This window comes from Oncorhynchus mykiss, chromosome 13 (assembly GCF_013265735.2).
Source record: "Oncorhynchus mykiss isolate Arlee chromosome 13, USDA_OmykA_1.1, whole genome shotgun sequence".
In the NCBI taxonomy this organism is placed as follows: domain Eukaryota; kingdom Metazoa; phylum Chordata; class Actinopteri; order Salmoniformes; family Salmonidae; genus Oncorhynchus; species Oncorhynchus mykiss.
The window spans coordinates 15929750-15955420 of record NC_048577.1 but is presented as its reverse complement, the minus strand read 5'-3'; the positions used below and the strand labels follow the sequence as shown (position 1 = coordinate 15955420).

The 25671-nt window shown below is 43.6% G+C and overlaps 1 protein-coding gene across 2 annotated transcripts in view; it reads right to left on the bottom strand.

The window, feature by feature from the left end:
- Window positions 1–25671, bottom strand: part of LOC110487294 (regulating synaptic membrane exocytosis protein 1) — a 98685-nt gene that overhangs the window by 2995 nt on the left and 70019 nt on the right. For both annotated transcript variants that reach the window (XM_036940423.1, XM_036940422.1), the window contains 12 exons: window positions 24579–24668; window positions 22465–22542; window positions 21760–21828; window positions 17910–18013; window positions 16977–17080; window positions 15881–16041; window positions 15425–15577; window positions 3796–4013; window positions 2019–2163; window positions 1567–1682; window positions 452–553; window positions 99–238 (listed from right to left, as the gene is read on the bottom strand). In XM_036940423.1, coding sequence (XP_036796318.1) covers window positions 99–238; window positions 452–553; window positions 1567–1682; window positions 2019–2163; window positions 3796–4013; window positions 15425–15577; window positions 15881–16041; window positions 16977–17080; window positions 17910–18013; window positions 21760–21828; window positions 22465–22542; window positions 24579–24668 — 1480 coding nt within the window. The remainder of the gene's footprint in view (window positions 1–98; window positions 239–451; window positions 554–1566; window positions 1683–2018; window positions 2164–3795; window positions 4014–15424; window positions 15578–15880; window positions 16042–16976; window positions 17081–17909; window positions 18014–21759; window positions 21829–22464; window positions 22543–24578; window positions 24669–25671) is intronic.

Below are 25671 nucleotides of genomic sequence, written 5' to 3'. Positions count from 1 at the left end.
AAAACTGGTTTTAATGTTATTCAGTCGATGCATTTATTGAATTATTGAATTAAAAAGTGATTGAACTTTTCTTTATGAAACAAGGCTTTGACCCTCACCTGTAAGACTTTACCCTGTGGGCTCTCCTCAAATTGCAGCGCTTGCTGGTACAGCGGGTCCAGCGTTTTCCGTGCAATCTTGGTTTTCTTTTTGGCTACATACGCTCCATTATTCAACAGATAGACCTTGACGTATGGAGCTGACGATAGAAAGAAACAAGAGGCAGATACGGATACTCAATTGTGGTTCTAAACATGGTCTGGTCGAATAGTTTTCTCTAGGTGGGCGATTACATGGACCCAGATAAGACTACTCCTGGATTAAAAAGCACTTTCAATGGACTTCGCAGTGAATATGATTTTGTCTCAATGCAGTCCTCCACCCTTAGGTGGCGCTACCACCAGTGTCTCACCAGGGAGGGATTTGGATCCAGGCTTTTGTACAAGGCCCCGAGCTCTGATCACCTCCACCTCCAGCTGACCCTTCTTGTCCATCATTCCGATCTGAATATCACCTGGGAGGAAGAAGAAGTAGAACGAGTTGACCAAAGATGGTGGATAAATGAAGATGTCTGACTCAGGCCGTTCACTATAGATGATTTTTTCACAGTTCCGGCTTCCTATATGCACCAATGCGATAGCAGCTGATGTCTCGCCTTCTGTTTTGTCTCTGGTCGACTAAACAGGAACTGGATTGAACGAATCAGAACAGGAAGTAGGCAGGAGATAAGGGGGATGTTCGAGCAGATCACTTGATGGTCACTGTCGTGTTTTGCATTATGGGTATAAACATTTCCAAAAATCATGTGATCAAAGGTCATGCAGTTTTTGATGAAGACACCTTCAAGTCGCTGCAGTTGCTTCTCACCCAACTGCACCATGCAGTCATCACCTGCAGTGTTGGAGACACTATTTGTCAACCAATCATTAGGGTGTTTTTGTTTGATGGAAATGGCCAAAGACATGCCTAAAACAGGAACCAAATTTACCCCGATTCTAAAGTTACAAATGAAAGTGATATTTGAGACCTCTCTCTAACCAATTAATTGTACACATGTTTTGTTTTCAGTTTGATAGTGTGTGATAAAGGGGTATAGAAAAGTTAATTTCGACATAAAGATTTTGTTTTTATAAACAATAGCAGCTATGTTGACACTGCCATGTTGATCTGAGCCTTGCTGTTGGAAAACCACCACAGTGTCTGACTTTTGGCAGATGCACCTCCCCCGACTACAATCGGCTTCGTTAGGCTTACTGCACGAACACACCTAAGGTCACGAAATAGGAAGTAGTAAGAAAAGTGGGCAAAAGAGTCTCTCAAGAGGGAAGTTGGAAGGATATTGAGTAATGGAGGTAATATGGAGACGGAGGACAGGAAGCGATGTGAATCAATGAAACGGATTTGTGGGAGAAGGGAAGGGTATAGAAATAGCTGAGCAATAAGCTATCAATTGGGGAGGGAAGAGGAACTACGATAGGGCAATAACATGATGTGTAGACAGAACAGAATAGGGGGATATCTACTCACCTATGGCAGGTGTGGCCAGCGTTTGTCTGCCCACCAGCTGGGCGGGACCCAGACCATCCAGGAAGTCGCTGAACTGGTTGCCTGGCTGTCCCAGACGCACCCCACCGAAAAGCAGACTGGAACAGAGGAAGAACACAGTCAATATACAGCTAATTACCGTACATGACTTATGGGTCCTAGGTGAAATTATCTATCCAATTTACTGCAATCATGCTGAAATACTGGGTTGTTTACTTCACAGTGAATGTCAATTCATGTAACATTGGAGAAAAAAAATATTTGTACCCATAAACAGAAACAGGAAGAAAGGGACAAAAATAATAGGGGGTAGAGGGAGGAAAAGGAGAGAGACATACAGTATACAGGGAGAGATAGCGAGAGAGAGAGAGAAATAAAGAGATATATATATATATATATATATATAGAGAGAGAGAGAGATTGGAGATACTGACTTTCCCTCGGAGTTGCAGCTGTTCATGGTGCCGTTGGTGGACTCTTTACTGGACTGTCGACTCATGTTCCTGGTCATCTCTACAGCCATGCCCGTCTCTGTGCTCCTCTGGATGGACGCACCCTTCTCCTTCTTCCCCTTCCCCTCTGGTACCGGAGAGGAAAAAAATAGACACAATGTAGCGGATAGCTAAGGCTAATGGCTAAGTTAGCACGGCTAATCTACTGTCTTCCTGAGACCTGAAGTGCTATCTTCCAGGCCTTAGTTTATATGGGTCAGTGCTAAACAACAGAACTCTCGAGGATGAACACATTTAGGCCAGAAGGCTTTATTTTGTCGTCCTCTTGAGGAGAACCAGGTGTGGTGCCATGTATTCATGATAGGACACAGTGACAGAGCTGGGGAACGGCCACTCATCTCAGAGGACAAAGGACACGAAAGAGAAATTGAAAGAACCGGGAAGTCAAAGTATACTTTTCTGTCATTGTGTTTTCACAAGTCACAGCTGAACAATGGGTTGGAGAGGGTTGGAGAGGGTTGGAGAGAAAGAACAACATGGTTTGTTGTTTCAAGGTTCCATCCCTCGTCACGTCAACACAACCAACAAGATCCTTCTGTCCTAATACAGACAATGGCGTACCGTACAGTCAATCCTAAAGAACGATACAGTAGTACATGATGATGATACGCAGGTTGATGTTTATTGTTATGAATCTTTCCCTGGAGGCAGAACTGAGCGATTTCCTCTAGAAGGGCCAGCTGCAAAGTCAAAATTGGATATATTGTAGAAATTCATGATTTTTTGTGTGTTTTTTTCGTCTTAATTTAAGGTTAGCAGTGTGGTTAAGCTTAGACTTAGGCTTAAAAGACTTAGGCTGATTTAATGGCTTTATGGCTGTGCCAGCTAGTGACCACTCTGCAGAGCTGCCTCTAGAACAAGATTCATGACAAAGAACGCTAACCTTAAATGAATTGTAGTACAGCAAGAATCACCCGTATCAACCATAAAACAATATTTCTCTCAACCCAACATGAATTCTAGATTTTGTCAGTGAAGAGGGCAACTATCACACAGAACACCAATCGTACTGCTATACTATATAACAATGGGGAGAGAGGTGAGAGGCATGGAGAGACCCCCCCTAGGCCCTAGTTTCCTTTATAATGGCTTTTTATGTCAGCTACAAAGGGGGAGTGCAAAAAAAGAGGAAGAGAGTGCAGTTGGAGCCTTTCAACTACCTCTCTCTCTGCCTCTCTGCTTCCTCTCTCTCTCCCCACCCTCCAGTGAGTCCAGCCAGGCTGAGAAAGATTCCTTCAAGTCTCTCTGACTGAAAGCTTGGCCGCAGCTGGTGTCATCTGGAGTAGAAGCATGTTGTTTTGAAACTCTTTTTTTAACATTTTTGTGGGTTGTATTCGTAAGATTGGAATTCCAGCATGAGGACATTTTGGTGCGCAGTCACGTAAACACAAGGTCAAGAGTGACGTGCTTCTCTGTTTTTTGTACTGTCTGATTCAGATGAAAGTGCTATAAGGTAGCTTCAGGTCACTCTTAACCCTAAAAAAACACCTGAGAGCTATCATGTCATGGACACTTGTTGATTGTCCGTACTGTCTCATTTTTACTGTCTGTAATGTCCAATTGTTAAATGTCTGTCTACCACCGTCTTTCAATGTAAACCATAAATCAAATCAAAATACCAGAGCCACATTTTCAAACCACAACCATCCCGAGCGTCTCCTTCATTTGGGTGAGGGTCCGTTTTGACCTTTGAACTCACCCGGGCCGACGATCTGCGACGTGCTGCGACTACGTCTGTTGGAGACGATGGAAACCACCCTGGCACTGAGGCTGGAGCGTCTCTTCTTGCCACCCATGCCCACCGTGCCCAGCGCCGTATCCGATTGGCTGCCGTCAGTGCGCTCTGACGCGTAGATCTCACCGCTCACGCTTGTGCTCTTCAGCATGGTCCGGCCCGGCGCCGCACGAACCTGCCGACTAGAGGGAGAAAGAGGCGAGTAAAGTTAAATCTGGAATCACAGTCTTGAGATATGAAATGAGCAGAGGAACTTATTAACGTAAGGGGTTACCTTCACTTTAGTGGGTGAAAACACAACAGTCTAATAAACTTCAGTAATTAATAAGGTTCTTATACAGTATGATATGAGGCATACAATGACTGGTGAGTGATTGTAATGAGTTTAATGTTAAAACATTATATTGATGATACAAGAAAGCCTGAACAGACTCCAAAAGATCTCAAAACTAAAAAATGATCTCAATGATCTCAAATTATCTCAAATTTCCAAATACGCTTCCAAAATCCCAAACAATTCAGCAATACGCCTTGTGTCCAATGCCCATCACTGCTGGACTTTTGTAATGGTCGATAACACTGAAATAGAATTAAAACACATTACAATGTATTATATATATTATCAGTGGAGGCTGGTGGTAGGTGCTATAGGAGGATGGGCTCATTGTAATGGCTGGAATGGAATCAATGGAAGGTATCAAACACTTCAAACATATGGAAACCACATGTTTGACTCCATTCCACTCCAGTCATTACAATGAGCCCGTCCTCCTATAGCTTCGCCCACCAGCCTCCTCTGATATAAGTATATATATATATATGTGTGTGTGTGTGTGTGTGTGTGTGTGTGTGTGTGTGTGTGTGTGTGTGTGTGTGTGTGTGTGTGTGTGTGTGTGTGTGTGTGTCTTTTGTAATATAAATGAGTCTCTCAGTCTCAGCCAATAGCCTTAGCTGTTCAGGCTTCTTCTCCTCAGACAGGCCAACATACAGCAGGGACAGATGACACTCAGTGCTCTGTGGCGCTTTCTAGGGGTTCGGAGGAGCTAGTGCATTTCCATCCCCTCTAAAGGGGTCGGGGTGCAGGAGAGCCCTGCCACACTGCCCCCGTCCCGCATACCCATCGTGGACCCTCTCCAAGTGACCAGGGGGCTAGGGAGGGGTAGGGGGGCCTGGGGCCTCTCCTCAGCCCCGTAGAGGGGGGTGATGAAGAGGCGAGGGCCGGCGGTGGGGTAGGGAGGAGTGTACTCAGAAGAGGTCCAGTGGGGGGTCTGGACAGCGGGAGCACAGGACACATGCCAGGAGGGATCTGAGATACACACTGACGTACAAACACACACGCAGACACAACAACGAAAGTTGACACACACAACAATCACAGATACACAACCACATGCACAACATTAAATCAAGCCACATAAGCAAGGAGACTATATCACATGTGATGTCAGCACAAATGACCAAACACATTTCCCCGCATTGAACAATTAAGCCATACATTGAAATTGAATAATGGGACTGATAGAATATAGCAGCCTCAGATGGCGAGAGAAGAAGAAGGAGGATTGAGGAAGATGGGAGGAGATAAAGGGACAAGGTAGTGTCTATAACGTCCACACCTCCTCTCATAGGCAGCTAAGTCTCATAACCAAGCACCTCCAAACTGACTTCGGGACAGTCATCAATATACTGTATGCATCCAAGTATCTCCATCCAACACCTCCACGTTAACCTGGGACCTTTCTACTGCGCCGTTTTTGAAAGACATAACGTTAGCCATCGGGAACGACAAAAGTTCTGCTACTTTTCTCAACAACATTGATGCCCTGAATTTATATCGACAAATCAGTTGGAAAAAAGGGATGGGCTACTTTCTGCACACGCCAGGCTCAGTGTGAACCACATTGACTTGACACAATGCTGGCCAAACAAGACGTACAGTGCCTTGTAAAAGTATTCACCACACTTGCCGTTTTTCCTATTTTGTTGCATTACAAACTGTAATTTAAATGAATTTCATATAATGGACACACACGAAATAGTCCAAATTGGTGAGGTGAAATGAAAAAGATGACTTGTTTCAGAAATGTCTAAAAAAACAACAACTGAAAAGTGGTGCGTGTATATGTTTTCACCCCCTTTGCTATGAAGCCCCTAAATAAGATCTGGTGCAACCAATTACCTTCAGAAGTCACATAATTAAGTCCACCTGTGTGCAATCTAAGTGTCACATGATCTCAGTATGTTCTGAAAGGCCCCAGAGTCTGCAACACCACTAAGCAAGGGGCACCATAAAGACCAAGGAGCTCTCCAAACAGGTCAGAGACAAAGTTGTGTAGAAGTACAGATCAGGGTTGGGTTATAAAAAAATATCAGAAACTTTGAACATCCCACAGAGCACCATTAAATCCATCATTAAAAAAACAAACCTGTCAAGGAGAGGGCCACCCACCAAAACTAATGGGCCAGGCAAGGAGGGCATTAATCAGAGAGGCAACAAAGAGACCAAAGACAACCCTGAAGGAGCTTTAAAGCTCCACAGCGGAGATTGGAGTATCTGTCCATAGGACCACTTTAAGCTGTACACTCCACAGATCTGGGCTTTACGAAAGTGTGGCCATTGCTTAAAGAAAGAAATAAGCAAACACGGGGACTGGGAAACTAGTCAGGGACTGGGAAACTAGTCAGGGACTGGGAAACTAGTCAGAACTGAAGGAAGGATGGATGGCACAAAATACAGGGAAATTCTTGAAGGAAACATGCTTCAGTCTTCCAGAGATTTGAGACTGGGACGTAGGTTCACCTTCCAGTAGGACAATGACCCTAAGCATACTGCTGAAGCAACACTCGAGTGGTTTAAGGGGACACATTTAAAAGTCTTGGAATGGCCTAGTCAAAGCCCAGACCTCAATCCAATTGAGAATCTGTGGTATGACTTAAAGATTGCTGTACACCAGCAGAACCCATCCAACTTGAAGGAGCTGGAGCAGTTTTGCCTTGAAGAATTGGCAAAAACCACAGTGGCTAGATGTGCCAAGCTTATAGAGGCATACCCCAAGAGACTTGCAGCTGTAATTGCTGCAAAAGTTGGTTCTACAAATGATTGATTTTGTGGGGATGAATAGTTATGCACGCTCAAGTTTTCTGTTTTTTGTCTTATTTCTTCTTTGTTTCACAAGTGGTAGGCATGTTGTGTAAATCAAATGATATAACCTCCCCAAAAAATAAATGTTAATTCCAGGTTGTAAGGCAAGAAAATAGGAAAAATGCGAAGGGGGGTAAATACTTTCGCAAGCCACTGTAGCTACAAACAAAACGTTAAAGAGTTAAATGGTTACAGTCTGCCGTGAAGCGTTCATCCATGTACAGTGCCTTGCGAAAGTATTCGGCCCCCTTGAACTTTGCGACCTTTTGCCACATTTCAGGCTTCAAACATAAAGATATAAAACTGTATTTTTTTGTGAAGAATCAACAACAAGTGGGACACAATCATGAAGTGGAACGACATTTATTGGATATTTCAAACTTTTTTAACAAATTAAAAACTGAAAAATTGGGCGTACAAAATTATTCAGCCCCTTTACTTTCAGTGCAGCAAACTCTCTCCAGAAGTTCAGTGAGGATCTCTGAATGATCCAATGTTGACCTAAATGACTAATGATGATAAATACAATCCACCTGTGTGTAATCAAGTCTCCGTATAAATGCACCTGCACTGTGGTAGTCTCAGAGGTCCGTTAAAAGCGCAGAGAGCATCATGAAGAACAAGGAACACACCAGGCAGGTCCGAGATACTGTTGTGAAGAAGTTTAAAGCCAGATTTGGATACAAAAAGATTTCCCAAGCTTTAAACATCCCAAGGAGCACTGTGCAAGCGATAATATTGAAATGGAAGGAGTATCAGACCACTGCAAATCTACCAAGACCTGGCCGTCCCTCTAAACTTTCAGCTCATACAAGGAGAAGACTGATCAGAGATGCAGCCAAGAGGCCCATGATCACTCTGGATGAACTGCAGAGATCTACAGCTGAGGTGGGAGACTCTGTCCATAGGACAACAATCAGTCGTATATTGCACAAATCTGGCCTTTATGGAAGAGTGGCAAGAAGAAAGCCATTTCTTAAAGATATCCATAAAAAGTGTTGTTTAAAGTTTGCCACAAGCCACCTGGGAGACACACCAAACATGTGGAAGAAGGTGCTCTGGTCAGATGAAACCAAAATTTAACTTTTTGGCAACAATGCAAAACGTTATGTTTGGCGTAAAAGCAACACAGCTGAACACACCATCCCCACTGTCAAACATGGTGGTGGCAGCATCATGGTTTGGGCCTGCTTTTCTTCAGCAGGGACAGGGAAGATGGTTAAAATTGATGGGAAGATGGATAGAGCCAAATACAGGACCATTCTGGAAGAAAACCTGATGGAGTCTGCAAAAGACCTGAGACTGGGACGGAGATTTGTCTTCCAACAAGACAATGATCCAAAACATAAAGCAAAATCTACAATGGAATGGTTCAAAAATAAACATATCCAGGTGTTAGAATGGCCAAGTCAAAGTCCAGACCTGAATCCAATCGAGAATCTGAGGAAAGAACTGAAAACTGCTGTTCACAAATGCTCTCCATCCAACCTCACTGCGCTCGAGCTGTTTTGCAAGGAGGAATGGGAAAAAATGTAAGTCTCTCGATGTGCAAAACTGATAGAGACATACCCCAAGCGACTTACAGCTGTAATCGCAGCAAAAGGTGGCGCTACAAAGTATTAACTTAAGGGGGCTGAATAATTTTGCACGCCCAATTTTTCAGTTTTTGATTTGTTAAAAAAGTTTGAAATATCCAATAAATGTCGTTCCACTTCATGATTGTGTCCCACTTGTTGTTGATTCTTCACAAAAAAATACATTTTTATATCTTTATGTTTGAAGCCTGAAATGTGGCAAAAGGTCGCAAAGTTCAAGGGGGCCGAATACTTTCGCAAGGCACTGTATATGGTACCTGGATATCAACAATGGAACCAGGCTACCAAGAGCTCAACTTAAACAACACTCTCTATAGAACTACCAAAGGAAAGTCCTTATTTCCAGCGTGTGACTCCAATTGTTGGCCAGTACATGCTGTAACGTATGTTTTGTGTCCGCCATGACTACAGACACTGGGGACACGCCCGAAACAGGTCTGAAAGGCTACACCAAACGCTAACATGCAGCCGGGCCAGTGCGTAGCACATAGCCGGCAACCTGCCACTGACAACCGAACCAGCCATCACCCACCCTCCATGCGCTTCTCTCTCGCTCTCCACATTCAACGAGAGACAGACAACCACACAGTTGTGCAGAGGCACTGCTAGGGGTGTCTGCGGCCACGGAGGGAGCTTCTATGTCCCTGGCGGCGCCGGGAAATGTAGGCGTTCAGCAGTGAACTCCTTTGAATCTGCTGGGGACTTGCGTGCTATTAAGTGATGAATCTGTGACGTGTTCGTAGTTGTCACGGGGAAAGGTCTGATGGATACCTTCATTTGTGAAAAATATATTGAACTTGATGCAGCTAAAGAAAGGAATATTACTTTTCATGAAGAAATAAACACATTTGACCAAGTGCCTTGAACTGAATAAGGATTCCATGAGACTATTGGCATCCTTTTTTTTTTGGAATTTTACCCCTTTTTCGTGGTATCCAATTGTTGTAGTAGCTACTATCTTGTCTCATCGCTACAACTCCCATACGGGCTCGGGAGAGACGAAGGTTGAAAGTCATGCGTCCTCCGATACACAACCCAACCAAGCCGCTGTGCGCACATCCAACCCGGAAGCCAGCCGCACCAATGCGCCGGAGTAAACACCGTGCACCTGGCCACCTTGGTTAGCGTACACTGCGCCCAGCCCGCCACAGGAGTCGCTGGTGCGCGATGAGACAAGGACACCCCTACCGACCAAGCCCTCCCTAACCCGGGCGACGCTAGGCCAATTGTGCGTCGCCCCACGGACCTCCCGGTCGCGGCCGGTTACGACAGAGCCTGGGCGCGAACCCAGGGACTCTGATGGCACAGCTGGCGCTGCAGTACAGCGCCCTTACTATTGGCATCTTTAAATGCTTCCTGTCAAAACATCCAAGACGATCATAATGGGACCTTCCTGGACTATGATCAATTTCTGCCACTGCACCCCTCTTCTACCTTTAACCAGGAAATGGCTGCTCATTGACCGATTCCAGGTGAGCGTTCATGTGTCGGAACCAGAAAGAACAAGAATTTGCGTTCTCGGCGCGCCTGCCTCCTTCCCCCCGATGCAGGTCCAGACTTAACGCTTTTAGCCCCTGTCCCAGCTGTCTTCTTCCAGGAACTTGTGTGTTCCCTCTATGGCTGTGGATGTCGAATCAAACTTTTATTTGTCACATGCACCGAATACAACAGGTAGACCTTACCGTGAAATGTTTACTTACAAGCCCTTAACCAACAATGCAGTTCAAGGAATCGATTTAAGAAAATATTTACTAAATAAACGAAAGTAAAAAAATATATAAAAAGTAACACGCGAAAATGACATAACAATAACAAGGCTCTATACAGGGGATACCGGTACCGAGTCAATGGGTGGGGGTATGGGTTAGTTGAGGTAATTTGTACATGTAGGTATGGGGAAAGTGACTATGCATAGATAATAAACAGCGAGTAGCAGCAGTGTAAAAACATCACTTAGCTTAGTGATGAGCTTTGTGGGCACTACAGTGTTGAACGCCGAGCTGTAGTCAATGAACAGCATTCTCACATAGGTGTTCCTTTTGTCCAGGTGGAAAATGCCAGTGTGGAGTGCGATTGAGATTGCGTCATCTGTGGATCTGTTTGGGCTGCATACGAATTGGAGTGGGTCTAGGGTTTCCGGCATGATAGAGTTGATGTGACCAGCCTTTCAAAGCACTTCATGGTTACTGACGCGAGTGCTACGGGGCGGTAATCATTTAGTCAGGTTACCTTCGCTTTCTTGGGCACAGGGGCTATGGTGGTCAGTTTGAAACATGTACCTCTCCCTAGTCAGTCAATTGGCTGAGCACAGCCTGGACCACCGCGGCCCACCTCCGCTGGGCTGTGCTTTCTGGATCAGAGCTCTGTCCCTTTGGCTGTTGTGGCCTGTACGCAGCCGGCGTTTCAGCAGCCCTCTTTTCAGGTGAGTTATGTGGCTCTGGCCTTGCAATAAGCTTCGAGACACAGCAGAGGCTGGATCATTCCGGCTATTGTGATAGGGAGTTCGATGGTGAGGCATATGTCTGTACCTGGGGCAAAGACTTTGTGTTTTCCTGGGGCAAAAGTTCAGGATATCACCAGGTTGCTTCTCGTGGCTGTGAGTCAGGCTGATACTGTCATGGTTCATGTGGGGTCGAATGGCATTATGAAGGGCAGCTCATAACAGCTGAAGATGGATTTGAAAGAACTGATTGGGTCACTACTTGACACCAACAAATGCCTCATAATATCTGTCTCTCTGCCCTCCCTAAATCATGGCATTGAACTGTTCAGCAGACTTTTAGTCTTCCATAACTGGCTATGAGACAATTGCAGCTCTGTCGGTGTAACACTTATTGACAATTCCGATAGCTTCTGGAAACAAAGCGCATAGTATAAGGAGGATGGTATTCACCCAAATCATTTGTGTTCCTTGACCCAAGCCCAGCTGATTTAATCACTACCATTGTGTCACTGAGTTGTCATAATGCTCCAGCAAAGGTTGTTGGAGGACACAATGTAAGTAACCTAATTTATGTCCCTCTTACTGTCCTGAATGCCTCTGCTGATTCTACAGCTATTGTATGTAATTACATGCCTATGAATCAGTGTTATATTGTTAGTACTTGGGTTGGTGTCCCCTAACAGGAAGCCCACTGTGTGCAGACCACCCTGCGCTAATATAAATAACCATAGGATGTCTACCTCTGCTAGGCTTCCCAGTAAAGCAAGAAAAACAATCATGCATCCCAGAAAAGTGTTAAAAATATTTACGTTAACATATGTAACTTAAGAAACAAGGTTCATGAAATGAATAATTTGCTTGTAACAGATGACATTCATATTCTGACCATCTCTGAAACTCACTTAGACAATATCTTTGATGATACAGTGGTAGCAATATATGGTTATAACATCTACAGAAAAGACAGAAATGCCAAAGGTGGAGGTGTGGCTGTTGTTATTCAGAACCACATTCCAGTAATGCTTAGAGAGGATCTCATGTTAAATACTGTTGAAGTAATATGGCTACAGGTTCATCTGCCTCACCTAAAGCCCATTCTGGTGGGAAGCTGCTATAGACCACCAAGTGCTAACAGTCAGTATCTGGATAACGTGTGAAATGCTTGATAATGTATGTGATATCAATAGAGAGGTATATTTTCTGGGTGATTAAAATATTGACTGGCTTTCATCAAGCTGCCCACTCAAGATAAAGCTTCAAAATGTAACTAGTAACTGCAACCCGGTTCAGGTTATCAATCAAGCTACCAGGGTAGTAAACAGCACAGGAATGAAATCATGAACGTGTATTGATCACATCTTTACTAATGCTGCAGAAATGTGCTTGAATGCAGTATCCAGATCCATCGTACGTAGTGATCACAATATAGTAGCCATACCTAGGAAAACCAAAGTTCCAAAGGCTGGGCCAAATATAGTGTATAAGAGGTCATACAAGACGTTTTGTAGTGATTCCTATGTTGTCGATGTAAAGAATATTTGTTGGTCCATGGTGTGTAATGAGGAGCAATCAGACAACACACTTGACACATTTATGAAATTGCTTATCCCAGTTACTAATGAGCATGCACCCATTAACAAAATTACTGTAAAACGGTTAAATCCCCATGGATTGATGAGGAATTTAAAAATTGTATGGTTGAGAAGGATGAGGCAAAAGAAATGGCAAATAGGTCTGGCTGCACAACCAATCTGCAAACGTACTTCAAATTGAGAAATCATGTGACTAAACTGAATAAAAAGAAGAAAACTGCACTATGAAACAAAGATAAATGACATAAAGGCAGATAGTAAAAAGCTTTGGATCACCTGAAATGAAAGTTTAAGCAAAAAAGGCAAACTCTGCTCCATCATTCATTGAATCAGATGGCTCATTCAACACAAAACCCACTGACATTGCCAACTCCTTTAATTATTTTTTCTTTGGCAAGATTAGCAAATTTAGGCATGACATGCCAGCAACAAATGCTGACACTACACATCCAAGTATATCTGACCAAATTATGAAATTTTAAATTTTTAATTCCGTAAAGTTAGTGTGGAAGAGGTGAAAAAAATTATTGTTGTCTATGAACAATGACAAGCCACTGGGATCTGACAACATGGATGGAAAATGACTGAGGATGATAGTGGATGATTTTGCCACTCCTATTTGTTAAATCTTCAATATAAGCCTACTAGAACATGTAAGGCCTGGAGGAAAGCAAAAGTTATTCCCCTACCTAAGGATAGTACAGCCCCTTTACTTGCTCAAAGCCGACCAATCAGCCAGTTACCAACCCTTTGGAAACTTTTGGAAAAAATTGTATTTGACCAGATACAATGCTATTTTACAGTAAACAAATTGACAACAGACTTTCAGCATACTTATAGGGAAAGACATTCAACAAGCACAACACTTACATTAATGACTGATGATTGGCTGATAGAAATTGATAATAAAAACATTGTGGGGTCTTTTGTTTGACTTCAGTGCGGCTTTTGACGCTATCGATCATAGTTCATTGCTTGAGAAATGTATGTGTTATGGCTTTACACCCCCTGCTATATATTGGATAAAGAGTTGCCTGCTAACAGAACACAGAGGTTGTTCTTTAATGGAAGCCTCTCCAACAAAATCCAGGTAGAATCAGGAATTCCCCAGCAGCTGTCTAGGCCCCTTACTTAAAAAAAAATCTTTACTAACGACATTTGAGTAAAGCCAGTGTGTCTATGTTGCAGATGACGCAACACTATACATGTCAGCTATACATGTCAGCGACTGAAATGACTGCAACACTTAACAAAGAGCTGCAGTTCATTTCAGAATGGGAGGCAAGGAAAAACTAAAAGCATTGTATTTGGGACAAATCATTCACTAAACCTCGACTAAATCTTGTAATGAATAACGTGGTAATTGAGCAGGTTGAGGAGACTAAACTAAACTGAACTGTCATGGTCAAAACATATTGATACAACAGTAGCTAGGATGGGGAGAAGTTTGTCCACAATAAAGCGCTGCTCTGCCTTCTTAACAGCACTATCAACAAGGCAGGTCCTTCAAGCCCTAGTTTTGTCGCACCTGGACTACTGTTCAGTCATGTGGTCAGGTGCCACAAAGGGCTGTTGTGAATGTATTGTAATGTTTATAATGTTTATAAAATTGTATAACTGCCTTCATTTTGCTGGACCCCAGGAAGAGTAGCTGCTGCCTTAACCAGTCTTCATTATACTGTATGAATCCAATATCTCTTATCGGGTACGTTCAAACTGACCTGGAGCCAGTCTGCAGCAATCTGAGCAACCAGCGAACAACCCACCACATTCCATTCTCTCTGAGGTCCACAATAGCCATGATCTATCTCTTAGAGCATATGTCAAAGGCCTTGGGCCCTCTGTTTTATAACCACTCTGTTTGGATTGACACTCACACGGACACGCGCACACACACGCACGCACACGCACACACACGCACGCACACACGCACACACGCCACACGCACACATAGACTTCAAAACATTAGGCTGTTAATAAGGGCCTGCCCAGGAGAGGCTCAGGGGATTGGGTCATTTGTCCGTGTCAGCAGGCAGGCTGTGGTTGACTGGACTGGTCAGCCGTAGGGACGTTAGGGTTGTGCGGGGAGGGAAGTTATGGGTGGGGTTTTGTGAGTGAGTCCGTTGGGGTTATAGGACTATGGGATGGTTGGCTAAGAAAGTATGATAAGACTGTGGTGGGTTTGAAGGGAAACACTAGTATTTACATGTAAGGCTGGTGGGTTTTAGGGTACACTAGTTTTTACATGTAAGGCTGGTGGGTTTTAGGGTACACTAGTTTTTACATGTAAGGCTGGTGGGTTTTAGGGGACACTAGTTTTTACATGTAAGGCTGGTGGGTTTTAGGGGACACTAGTTTTTACATGTAAGGCAGGTGGGTTTGAGGGGACACTAGTTTGTACACGTAAAGCAGGGGTGTCAAACTCATTCAACGGAGGGCCGACTGCAGCAGGTTTTTGGTCTTTCACTTCAATTAAGACCTAGACAACCACGTGAGAGGAGTTCCTTACTAATTAGTGACCTTTATCCATCAATCAAGTATAAGGGTGGAGCGAAAACCCGCAGACACTTGGCCATCCTTGGAATGAGTTTGACACGTGATGTATAGCCAGGTAGGTTTGAGGGGACACTAGGTGAAAGTTACAGTAGGTGGTTGAGGCTGTTTACAGGTCACAACAGGAGCAATAGGGATACGGGGACCATGGTTAGTGGGTACACAGCGATTATGTGAGGTCCCTAAAATATGGGCCCTTGTCTGCCATGGCCCATTGTAGGTCCCTCCATCCCGTGACGGAGCAAAGGACCTTTTCTCTTTTCTTTACCTGGCGTCTTTGGGGTCCCCAGACACAGTGTGTCTCCTCCTCTTCAGCTCTTGAGAGAACCGTCTCTTCCCTGCTGCCCTCATCCTCTCCTGCTCTCCATTCATCCCCCACGAGATCCTCCTCTCCTTCTTCTCGTCCTCTAAAGACTTGGACCTGTGTCCATTCATTTTGGGTTTCCCCACCGTGTGTGTTTGTGTGTATGCAATGCAAGTATTCACAGAGAAACACGATCATGCAAAAAGATTGAAACGTGCACCAATTAGCATGCAGAAAAAAGACAGACGAAAGGAACAGACTGATGAAAGAACGGGCATCCATGACTGACAGAAGAACAAACTCTACAATAAGCTTTTGATTTCTTCAATATCTTCAATTGGTTATTGATGCCCAATTACCTTGTAAATGATCTTGTAAGAACATATGAAACTAAATTAAAGTGTCGAGCGGGGTACCAACCTGAGCCGCCCGCGCGGGCGTTCTGATTGGATGGACATGTAGGAGGTGCTGCTGAGGCGTGAGGCACTGCTGGCGCGGGATAGGGCCGACGCGTCACTCATGTCGCTGTCTGACGAGCGGGCCGACACGTTGTCAGAGCTCCGCCGCTGATCCGCATACATCTGAAGGAGGTGAGAGAGGAGAGAGGACGACTCCGAATATGTATTACATGGTACTCCTATAATAGTTACTGTACATACAGTAGGTCCAATAAAATACTGGTGTCTAGCTGAGGTTTAGGTGTAGATCCCCAACAGTGGTGGAAAAACTACTCAATTGTCATACTTGAGTAAAAGTAAAGATACCTTAATAGAAAATGACTCAAGTAAAAGTGAAAGTCACCCAGTAAAATACTACTTGAGTAAAAGTCTAAAAGTATTTGGTTTTAATTATACTTAAGTCTCAAAAGTAAAGTATTGAACGTAAAAGTAAAAGTAGAAATCATTTCAAAGATCCAGAAGGCACTATGTTCTTGTTTTTTATTTACGGATAGCCAGGAGCACACTCCAACATTCAGGCATCGTTTACAAATTAAGCATTTGTGTTTTGTGAGTCTGCCAGATCAGAGGCAATAGGGATGACCAGGGATGTTCTCTTGATAAGTGCATGAACTTGACCATTTTCCTGTCCTGCTAAGCATTCAAAATGTAACGAGTACTTTTGGGTTTCAGCGAAAATGTATGGAGTAAAAAGTAGATTATTTTCTTTAGAAATGTATTGAAGTAAAAGTTAAAGTTGTCAAAAATATAAATTGTAAAGTAAAATACAGATACCCCCCAAGACTACTTAAGTAGTACTTTCAAGTATTTTTACTTAAGTACTTTACACCACTGCTCCTCAATACCCAAAGTGGCATCTATGTTGAAACTGACAATGAAAAATTAATCAGCATGGAAAACTCTCCAACTTTTTATATGTGGAGGACAGTGGCCATCTTGAACGACAGTTAATATATTGTAGCTCTAGGTCTAGAACTATATAACTACAACAGAGTTGTAATGTTAAGGTGGACCAGGAAATAGTGCCTGTCTTCCAGCAGAGATGCAACAGTACTGACCTCTCGTTTGGTCTTGAGGTTCGTCTCGGGGTCATTGGAGCCTGAAGGCCGGTAGGAATGTACTTTCATGTTCATCTGTCTGGCTCGCTCCTCTACTGCTAGAGCTGGGAGGAAATTACTTAATTCATGAATACAGTAATAATACAGTAAATTACACAAGGAACACACAACCTCGCAGGTGAATGACAGTGAAGGTGAACGATGTAGGGTGAAGTTGCTCCTAGACGCTGATCTTGGGTCAGTTTTACATTTCCCCTACTTATGTTTAAGGTTAGGATTCGGGGAAGGGAAATCTGATCCTAGATCTGTACCTAGTTGAAACTTCACCCGGGAACAAGGTGAACAGAGGAAGCCGGAGGTGATTGGAGGTATTAGACAACTGTACTGTACTCTTAGTGTCATTGCTCTATTTGGACACTAGGAGGCGCATGCTGTGCATCACTTTCATTAGATGTCATGTACAGAATACTACAGAGTGCACAGAGGGTCATAAATGTTGGGGGATATAAAGAGGGAAAAGGCAAATCACATCTACTGGATAGAAAGGGTCTAAAATCTAAAACATAATATAAAGTTGGGTCAGATACAGTCGTGCCATATAATTACCTTTTTCATTAGGTTTACTAGCAGCAACAGGTTTATTATCTACAGGTATATTGTCTTCATGTACATGGAGGTAGAAGAGAATGAGGAATGTGAGGAAGAATACTCAGACAAAATGGTTTTGAATGGTCGGAGTTATGATTTCATACACTCAGTTGTAGTACAAGACACATCACGACACGCACAGCCAGCCAGCCAGCCAGCCAGCCACAGACACAGACACAGACAGAGACACAGACAAAGACACAGACAGAGACACAGACAGAGGCAGAGACACAGACACACACACACACAGACACACACACACACACACACTCCTTGACAACCTACCTTGCTCTACACTGCTGCTTCTGGCAGGAACCTGTGGCAGCTGTCTGCCCCTGCGACCTGACTGGGGTGTCCCCGTAGGAGGGGAGGGGCTGTGGGTGTGTGTTCTGAGAGAGAGAGAGAGAGAGAGAGAGCGAGAGAGAGAGAGAGAGAGAGAGAGAGAGAGAGAGAGAGACAAGAGGCAGAAAAAGAGAGAATAGGAAAAAGAGAAATGAAATACAAGTGAATGAGTTCAACTCCTCCACAGTAGGCCCATTCTCGCATATATAAAACCCAGGGTGGCTACATCCTTGACCATACACTAGAGGGAACAAATAGGATTGGTTTACTGCTCCCACAATCAATACGAGCAGCAGGACAGTGGGTATAGGGAGCACAGAGGTCAAAACGGGACAAAGGGGTACAACAAGGGGTTGTAAGGGTGTGAATGTTAGGGTACCAGCATGCACCTGTCCTGTCGTGGTGAGTTAGGGGAAGATCCCCCCAGGGGTGTCTGGTTAAAGGGACGCAGCGGTCCCCCTCTCCCCCTACTGCCCCTCAGTATAGAGGTGGGCTGAATACGACTGGCATCAACAGGCCACGTGGAAAGAAAAGAACAAACAAACGAAAGAAAGCTAAATGATATAAATGGTAAAGAATGTAAATCATACTCAGCATAATGAAGGACCTTATGACCCACAATGTAAATCATAAAAACATAATGAAGGACCTTATGGCCCACAATGTAAATCATATACAACATAATGAAGGACCTTATGGCCCACAATGTAAATCATAAAAACATAATGAAGGACCTTATGGCCCACAATGTAAATCATATTCAACATAATGAAGGACCTTATGGCCCACAATGTAAATCATATACAACATAATGAAGGACCTTATGGCCCACAATGTAAATCATATTCAACATAATGAAGGACCTTATGGCCCACAATGTAAATCATATTCAACATAATGAAGGACCTTATGGCCCACAATGTAAATCATATACAACATAATGAAGGACCTTATGGCCCACAATGTAAATCATACTCAACATAATGAAGAACCTTATGGCCCACAATGTAAATCATAAAAACATAATGAAGGACCTTATGGCCCACAATGTAAATCATAAAAACATAATGAAAGACCTTATGGCCCACAATGTAAATCATATTCAACATAATGAAGGACCTTATGGCCCACAATGTAAATCATAAAAACATAATGAAAGACCTTATGGCCCACAATGTAAATCATATTCAACATAATGAAAGACCTTATGGCCCACAATGTAAATCATATACCACATAATGAAGGACCTTATGGCCCACAATGTAAATCATAAAAACATAATGAAGGACCTTATGGCCCACAATGTAAATAATATACCACATAATGAAGGACCTTATGGCCCACAATGTAAATCATACTCAACATAATGAAGAACCTTATGGCCCACAATGTAAATCATATTCAACATAATGAAGGACCTTATGGCCCACAATGTAAATCATATTCAACATAATGAAGGACCTTATGGCCCACAATGTAAATCATACTCAACATAATGAAGAACCTTATGGCCCACAATGTAAATCATATTCAACATAATGAAGGACCTTATGGCCCACAATGTAAATCATATACAACATAATGAAGGACCTTATGGCCCACAATGTAAATCATACTCAACATAATGAAGAACCTTATGGCCCACAATGTAAATCATATTCAACATAATGAAGAACCTTATGGCCCACAATGTAAATCATAAAAACATAATGAAGGACCTTATGGCCCACAATGTAAATCATAAAAACATAATGAAGGACCTTATGGCCCACAATGTAAATCATATACAACATAATGAAGGACCTTATGGCCCACAATGTAAATCATATTCAACATAATGAAGGACCTTATGGCCCACAATGTAAATCATATACAACATAATGAAGGACCTTATGGCCCACAATGTAAATCATACTCAACATAATGAAGAACCTTATGGCCCACAATGTAAATCATATTCAACATAATGAAGAACCTTATGGCCCACAATGTAAATCATATTCAACATAATGAAGAACCTTATGGCCCACAATGTAAATCATAAAAACATAATGAAGGACCTTATGGCCCACAATGTAAATTATAAAAACATAATGAAGGACCTTATGGCCCACAATGTAAATCATATACAACATAATGAAGGACCTTATGGCCCACAATGTAAATCATAAAAACATAATGAAGGACCTTATGGCCCACAATGTAAATCATATACAACATAATGAAGGACCTTATGACCCACAATGTAAATCATAAAAACATAATGAAGGACCTTATGGCCCACAATGTAAATCATATTCAACATAATGAAGAACCTTATGGCCCACAATGTAAATCATAAAAACATAATGAAGGACCTTATGGCCCACAATGTAAATCATATACAACATAATGAAGGACCTTATGACCCACAATGTAAATCATAAAAACATAATGAAAGACCTTATGGCCCACAATGTAAATCATATTCAACATAATGAAGGACCTTATGGCCCACAATGTAAATCATAAAAACATAATGAAGGACCTTATGGCCCACAATGTAAATCATATACAACATAATGAAGGACCTTATGGCCCACAATGTAAATCATAAAAACATAATGAAAGACCTTATGGCCCACAATGTAAATCATATACAACATAATGAAGGACCTTATGGCCCACAATGTAAATCATAAAAACATAATGAAAGACCTTATGGCCCACAATGTAAATCATATACAACATAATGAAGAACCTTATGGCCCACAATGTAAATCATATTCAACATAATGAAGAACCTTATGGCCCACAATGTAAATCATAAAAACATAATGAAGGACCTTATGGCCCACAATGTAAATTATATACAACATAATGAAGGACCTTATGGCCCACAATGTAAATCATATTCAACATAATGAAGGACCTTATGGCCCACAATGTAAATCATATACAACATAATGAAGGACCTTATGGCCCACAATGTAAATCATATACAACATAATGAAGGACCTTATGGCCCACAATGTAAATCATAAAAACATAATGAAGGACCTTATGGCCCACAATGTAAATTATAAAAACATAATGAAGGACCTTATGGCCCACAATGTAAATCATAAAAACATAATGAAGGACCTTATGGCCCACAATGTAAATCATAAAAACATAATGAAGGACCTTATGGCCCACAATGTAAATCATATACAACATAATGAAGGACCTTATGGCCCACAATGTAAATCATATTCAACATAATGAAGGACCTTATGGCCCACAATGAAAATCATATTCAACATAATGAAGGACCTTATGGCCCACAATGTAAATCATATACAACATAATGAAGGACCTTATGGCCCACAATGTAAATCATATACAACATAATGAAGGACCTTATGGCCCACAATGTAAATCATATACAACATAATGAAGGACCTTATGGCCCACAATGTAAATCATATTCAACATAATGAAGGACCTTATGGCCCACAATGAACCAGAACACAATAAATGAAGGACATAACAATTCAAGACAGAACTGGGGCTATGGGTCTACTGACAGTACACCTTAACAACGCTCATTTAGAAAAGGTTTTGCTGTGCTGCTAAATTGCATTCACAGCAAAGTCACAATTTGTAACAATTCAGATTGACATCAGACGTCAACACATTCTAGATTTGAAGAGCGACGATCTCCATCCAGATAGAGGACAGGATGAATGGGGGTGTATGAGAGAGGGATGGGGTGAATGGGGGTGTATGAGAGAGGGATGGGGTGAATGAATGAATGAAAGAATGACCTTACCTGTCAGCCTCCAGGCCTTTCTTGCTGTTACCTCTCTGACTGTCAGGTCTGCCCAGGCTCCCTGACTGCCTGTGACGTGGAGGACATGAGAAGAAGACAAAATGGAGGATGGGTAACCCAATGGAGAAACAAAACTAAAGACGAATCTTTAATGCGTGGTCGGCTGGTGTTTTATTTAAAATAAAAGACGTGATTTGGCTGAAATGATTTTGCTTCAAAAAAATGTTGATGCAACATGTTAGACGACTATGTTGCACTACTACATTGCTTGCTACTAACTGTTCAGAACAGAAACATCACAACACCATGACAACAGAGCACGTGGAAGTCAGATGTGTAGCAGAGGAAACAGGAAGTCAGATGTGTAGCAGAGGAAACAGGAAGTCAGATGTGTAGCAGAGGAAACAGGAAGTCAGATGTGTAGCAGAGGAAGCAGGAAGTCAGGTGCAGGTCACTAAGGTGAAGCAGCAAGAGGAGCAGTAACTACAGCGTTACAACAACCCACCAGCTTACACTGTAATCTAGAACATCTAGGAAAGCTATAAAGTGCAGGGTTAGGGTTAGGTTTAGGGCAGGGCTAGCTCAAGGGTTAGGCTTATGGTTAGAGGAAAACTATAGTAGCCACGCAGTGCTAAGCAAGTACAGTAGCAGGACTGCAGCTTGGGTCCTGGGAGGTAAAGGTAGGGCTAGGTCGGTACCCAGTACCTTTCTTCCTCTGGGGAGGCCTGCTCTACTAAAATCCTGGGGCCTGTGGACTGTCTGCGGGGCAGAGAGTTGGAGCATCTGGAGGTGAAGTGGGGTGAAGCATCCCCCAGGTGGGGAAACAGGGAGAGGGACACAGTGAGTGGAGGGAGGGCTGGGTTCATGTTAGTTTAGAACGAGATAAAAGCATTGGGATTCCCTGGCAACTAGAATGCCTCTGCTGGCCAAAACACTCAGCGACAGTAGGTGTGAATTATTGTGCAGGTCAATGTGAAAGAGCTGTTATTGTGTAGTCACTGTGTTGCCAGCACCTCTCAATATACACTGAGGAGCTAGTGGTGAAAAATTGATAGATAGCATGCATGACAAGAACGGGTGAAGTGATATTGAATCTTTGTTGATTCAACGTATTGGTATACTCTGGGAAAATAGAACACTCAAATGATTGTTTTTTTTACAGTATTTGAGAGAATAAAGAAACGTTCAACTACTAAAGAAACATTGTAAACCCAGAAAAGGAGGTGCAGTAGGTTATCTCCTATAGAGGAGGATGTTGTGTGTACCTGTCTCTATCAGGAGAGTGGAGGTTGGTGTGTGTGTACCTGTCTTTATCAGGAGAGTGGAGGTTGGTGTGTGTGTACCTGTCTTTATCAGGAGAGTAGATGCTGGTGTGTGTACCTGTCTCTATCAGGAGAGTGGAGGTTGGTGTGTGTGTACCTGTCTCTATCAGGAGAGTGGAGGTTGGTGTGTGTGTGCCTGTCTTCATCAGGAGAGTAGATGCTGGTGTGTGTACCTGTCTCTATCAGGAGAGTGGAGGTTGGTGTGTGTGTACCTGTCTTTATCAGGGGAGTGGAGGTTGGAGTGTGTGTACCTGTCTCTATCATTAGAGTGGGTTGGTGTGTGTGTACCTGTCTCTATCAGGAGAGTGGAGGTTGGTGTGTGTGTACCTGTCTCTATCAGGAGAGTGGAGGTTGGTGTGTGTCTACCTGTCTTTATCAGGAGAGTGGAGGTTGGTGTGTGTGTACCTGTCTTTATCAGGAGAGTGGAGGTTGGTGTGTGTGTACCTGTCTCTATCAGGAGAGTGGAGGTTGGTGTGTGTGTACCTGTCTCTATCAGGAGAGTGGAGGTTGCTGTGTGTGTACCTGTCTCTATCAGGAGAGTGGAGGTTGGTGTGTGTGTACCTGTCTTTATCAGGAGAGTGGAGGTTGGTGTGTGTGTACCTGTCTTTATCAGGAGAGTGGAGGTTGGTGTGTGTGTACCTGTCTCTATCAGGAGAGTGGAGGTTGCTGTGTGTGTACCTGTCTCTATCAGGAGAGTAGATGCTGGTGTGTGTACCTGTCTCTATCAGGAGAGTGGAGGTTGGTGTGTGTGTACCTGTCTTTATCAGGAGAGTGGAGGTTGGTGTGTGTGTACCTGTCTCTATCAGGAGAGTGGAGGTTGGTGTGTGTGTACCTGTCTTTATCAGGAGAGTGGAGGTTGGTGTGTGTGTACCTGTCTCTATCAGGAGAGTGGAGGTTGGTGTGTGTGTACCTGTCTTTATCAGGAGAGTGGAGGTTGGTGTGTGTGTACCTGTCTCTATCAGGAGAGTGGAGGTTGGTGTGTGTCTACCTGTCTTTATCAGGAGAGTGGAGGTTGCTGTGTGTGTACCTGTCTCTATCAGGAGAGTGGAGGTTGCTGTGTGTGTACCTGTCTCTATCAGGAGAGTGGAGGTTGCTGTGTGTGTACCTGTCTTTATCAGGAGAGTGGAGGTTGCTGTGTGTGTACCTGACTCTATCAGGAGAGTGGAGGTGGGTGTGTGTACCTGTCTCCATCAGGAGTGTGGAGGTTGGTGTGTGTGTGTGTACCTGTCTCTATCAGGAGAGTGGATGCTGGTGTGTGTGTACCTGTCTTTATCAGGAGAGTGGAGGTTGGTGTGTGTGTACCTGTCTTTATCAGGAGAGTGGATGCTGGTGTGTGTGTACCTGTCTTTATCAGGAGAGTGGAGGTTGGTGTGTGTGTACCTGTCTTTATCAGGAGAGTGGATGCTGGTGTGTGTGTACCTGTCTTTATCAGGAGAGTGGAGGTTGGTGTGTGTGTACCTGTCTTTATCAGGAGAGTGGATGCTGGTGTGTGTGTACCTGTCTTTATCAGGAGAGTGGAGGTTGGTGTCAGGTCTGAGGCAGGTGGTGCTGGCACTCCTCACCCGGTCCAGACTGGGCTGCAGATCACTACAGTAGCACAGAGGGAAGAGAAGGAAGGGAAAAGAGGAAGAGAGGCGGGACGGAGTGAAAGGAAGCGTGCAAGACAGAGAGAAGGAATGGTAGAGTGAGAAAAAAAACAAAGCGAGAGAGAATTGAGGGAAATAAAGAGTCCAAGACAGAAGGAAGGAATTGCAAATAGAGGTGGGAGGGGGAAACGAGAGACAGAAAGAAAAGAAGGATCAAACATTAGATACAACTTGTAAGGGGGTTGTAAACCTCCATTCTTTACAATAGCGGTCCTTTGCGGCCATACTGTACAGTCAGTCCACCTGATGGGGAGGTTGGAGCCTTGCCATGGGAACTTGCTCTTGGTGGAGGAGGAGAGTGGACTGGGTGAGATTTGCGTGAGCAGACATACTACAGCACAAATACTCTATCACACACACACACAATCTCTTTCTCTCTCCCTTCTCTCTGGCAGGGAGCCTACTACAGTCGAGGACCTTGTCATTTCTCATGTCATGGTCTTTGTTGGAGCCATGGACGTCAACACAACACTGGAAAAGATGCTGTGTCCAACTGGCATCACATTGCTCACATGACACAGAGCCCCAATATATGCTATGGTTTGCAGTGTGCCAATAAGGCCTTGTTTGCTGTTTAATACAGTCAACCCTGTTGTGTGTCCTGTGGTCTTCCACAAGTTGAGGTTAAGGATGAGCATTCGATCCCTCACGAAGGGATGGACGGTGGAGTGCAAAGGCAGGCCTGTTGGGCGGTGGGAGAGGATCACCCGTGGGGTCGGGGGTGGAGAGGTGAAGTCCGTTGGGGGTGGAAGGGCAGAGGACGAAGGGAGCGAGTAGGGCGTCTGTCCGGGGTAATGGGTTTCTTACCTAACGGTGACCTCATCAGTGAACCTGAGCACACGGTGCGTGAGGTCACTACGGGAGGCGGGACCGCCCCCTCCCTGATGCCCCCGGGGAGGCTTGCTCTTTAGGCATGCAGGGAGGGTGTTGCTACACGCGTGTGA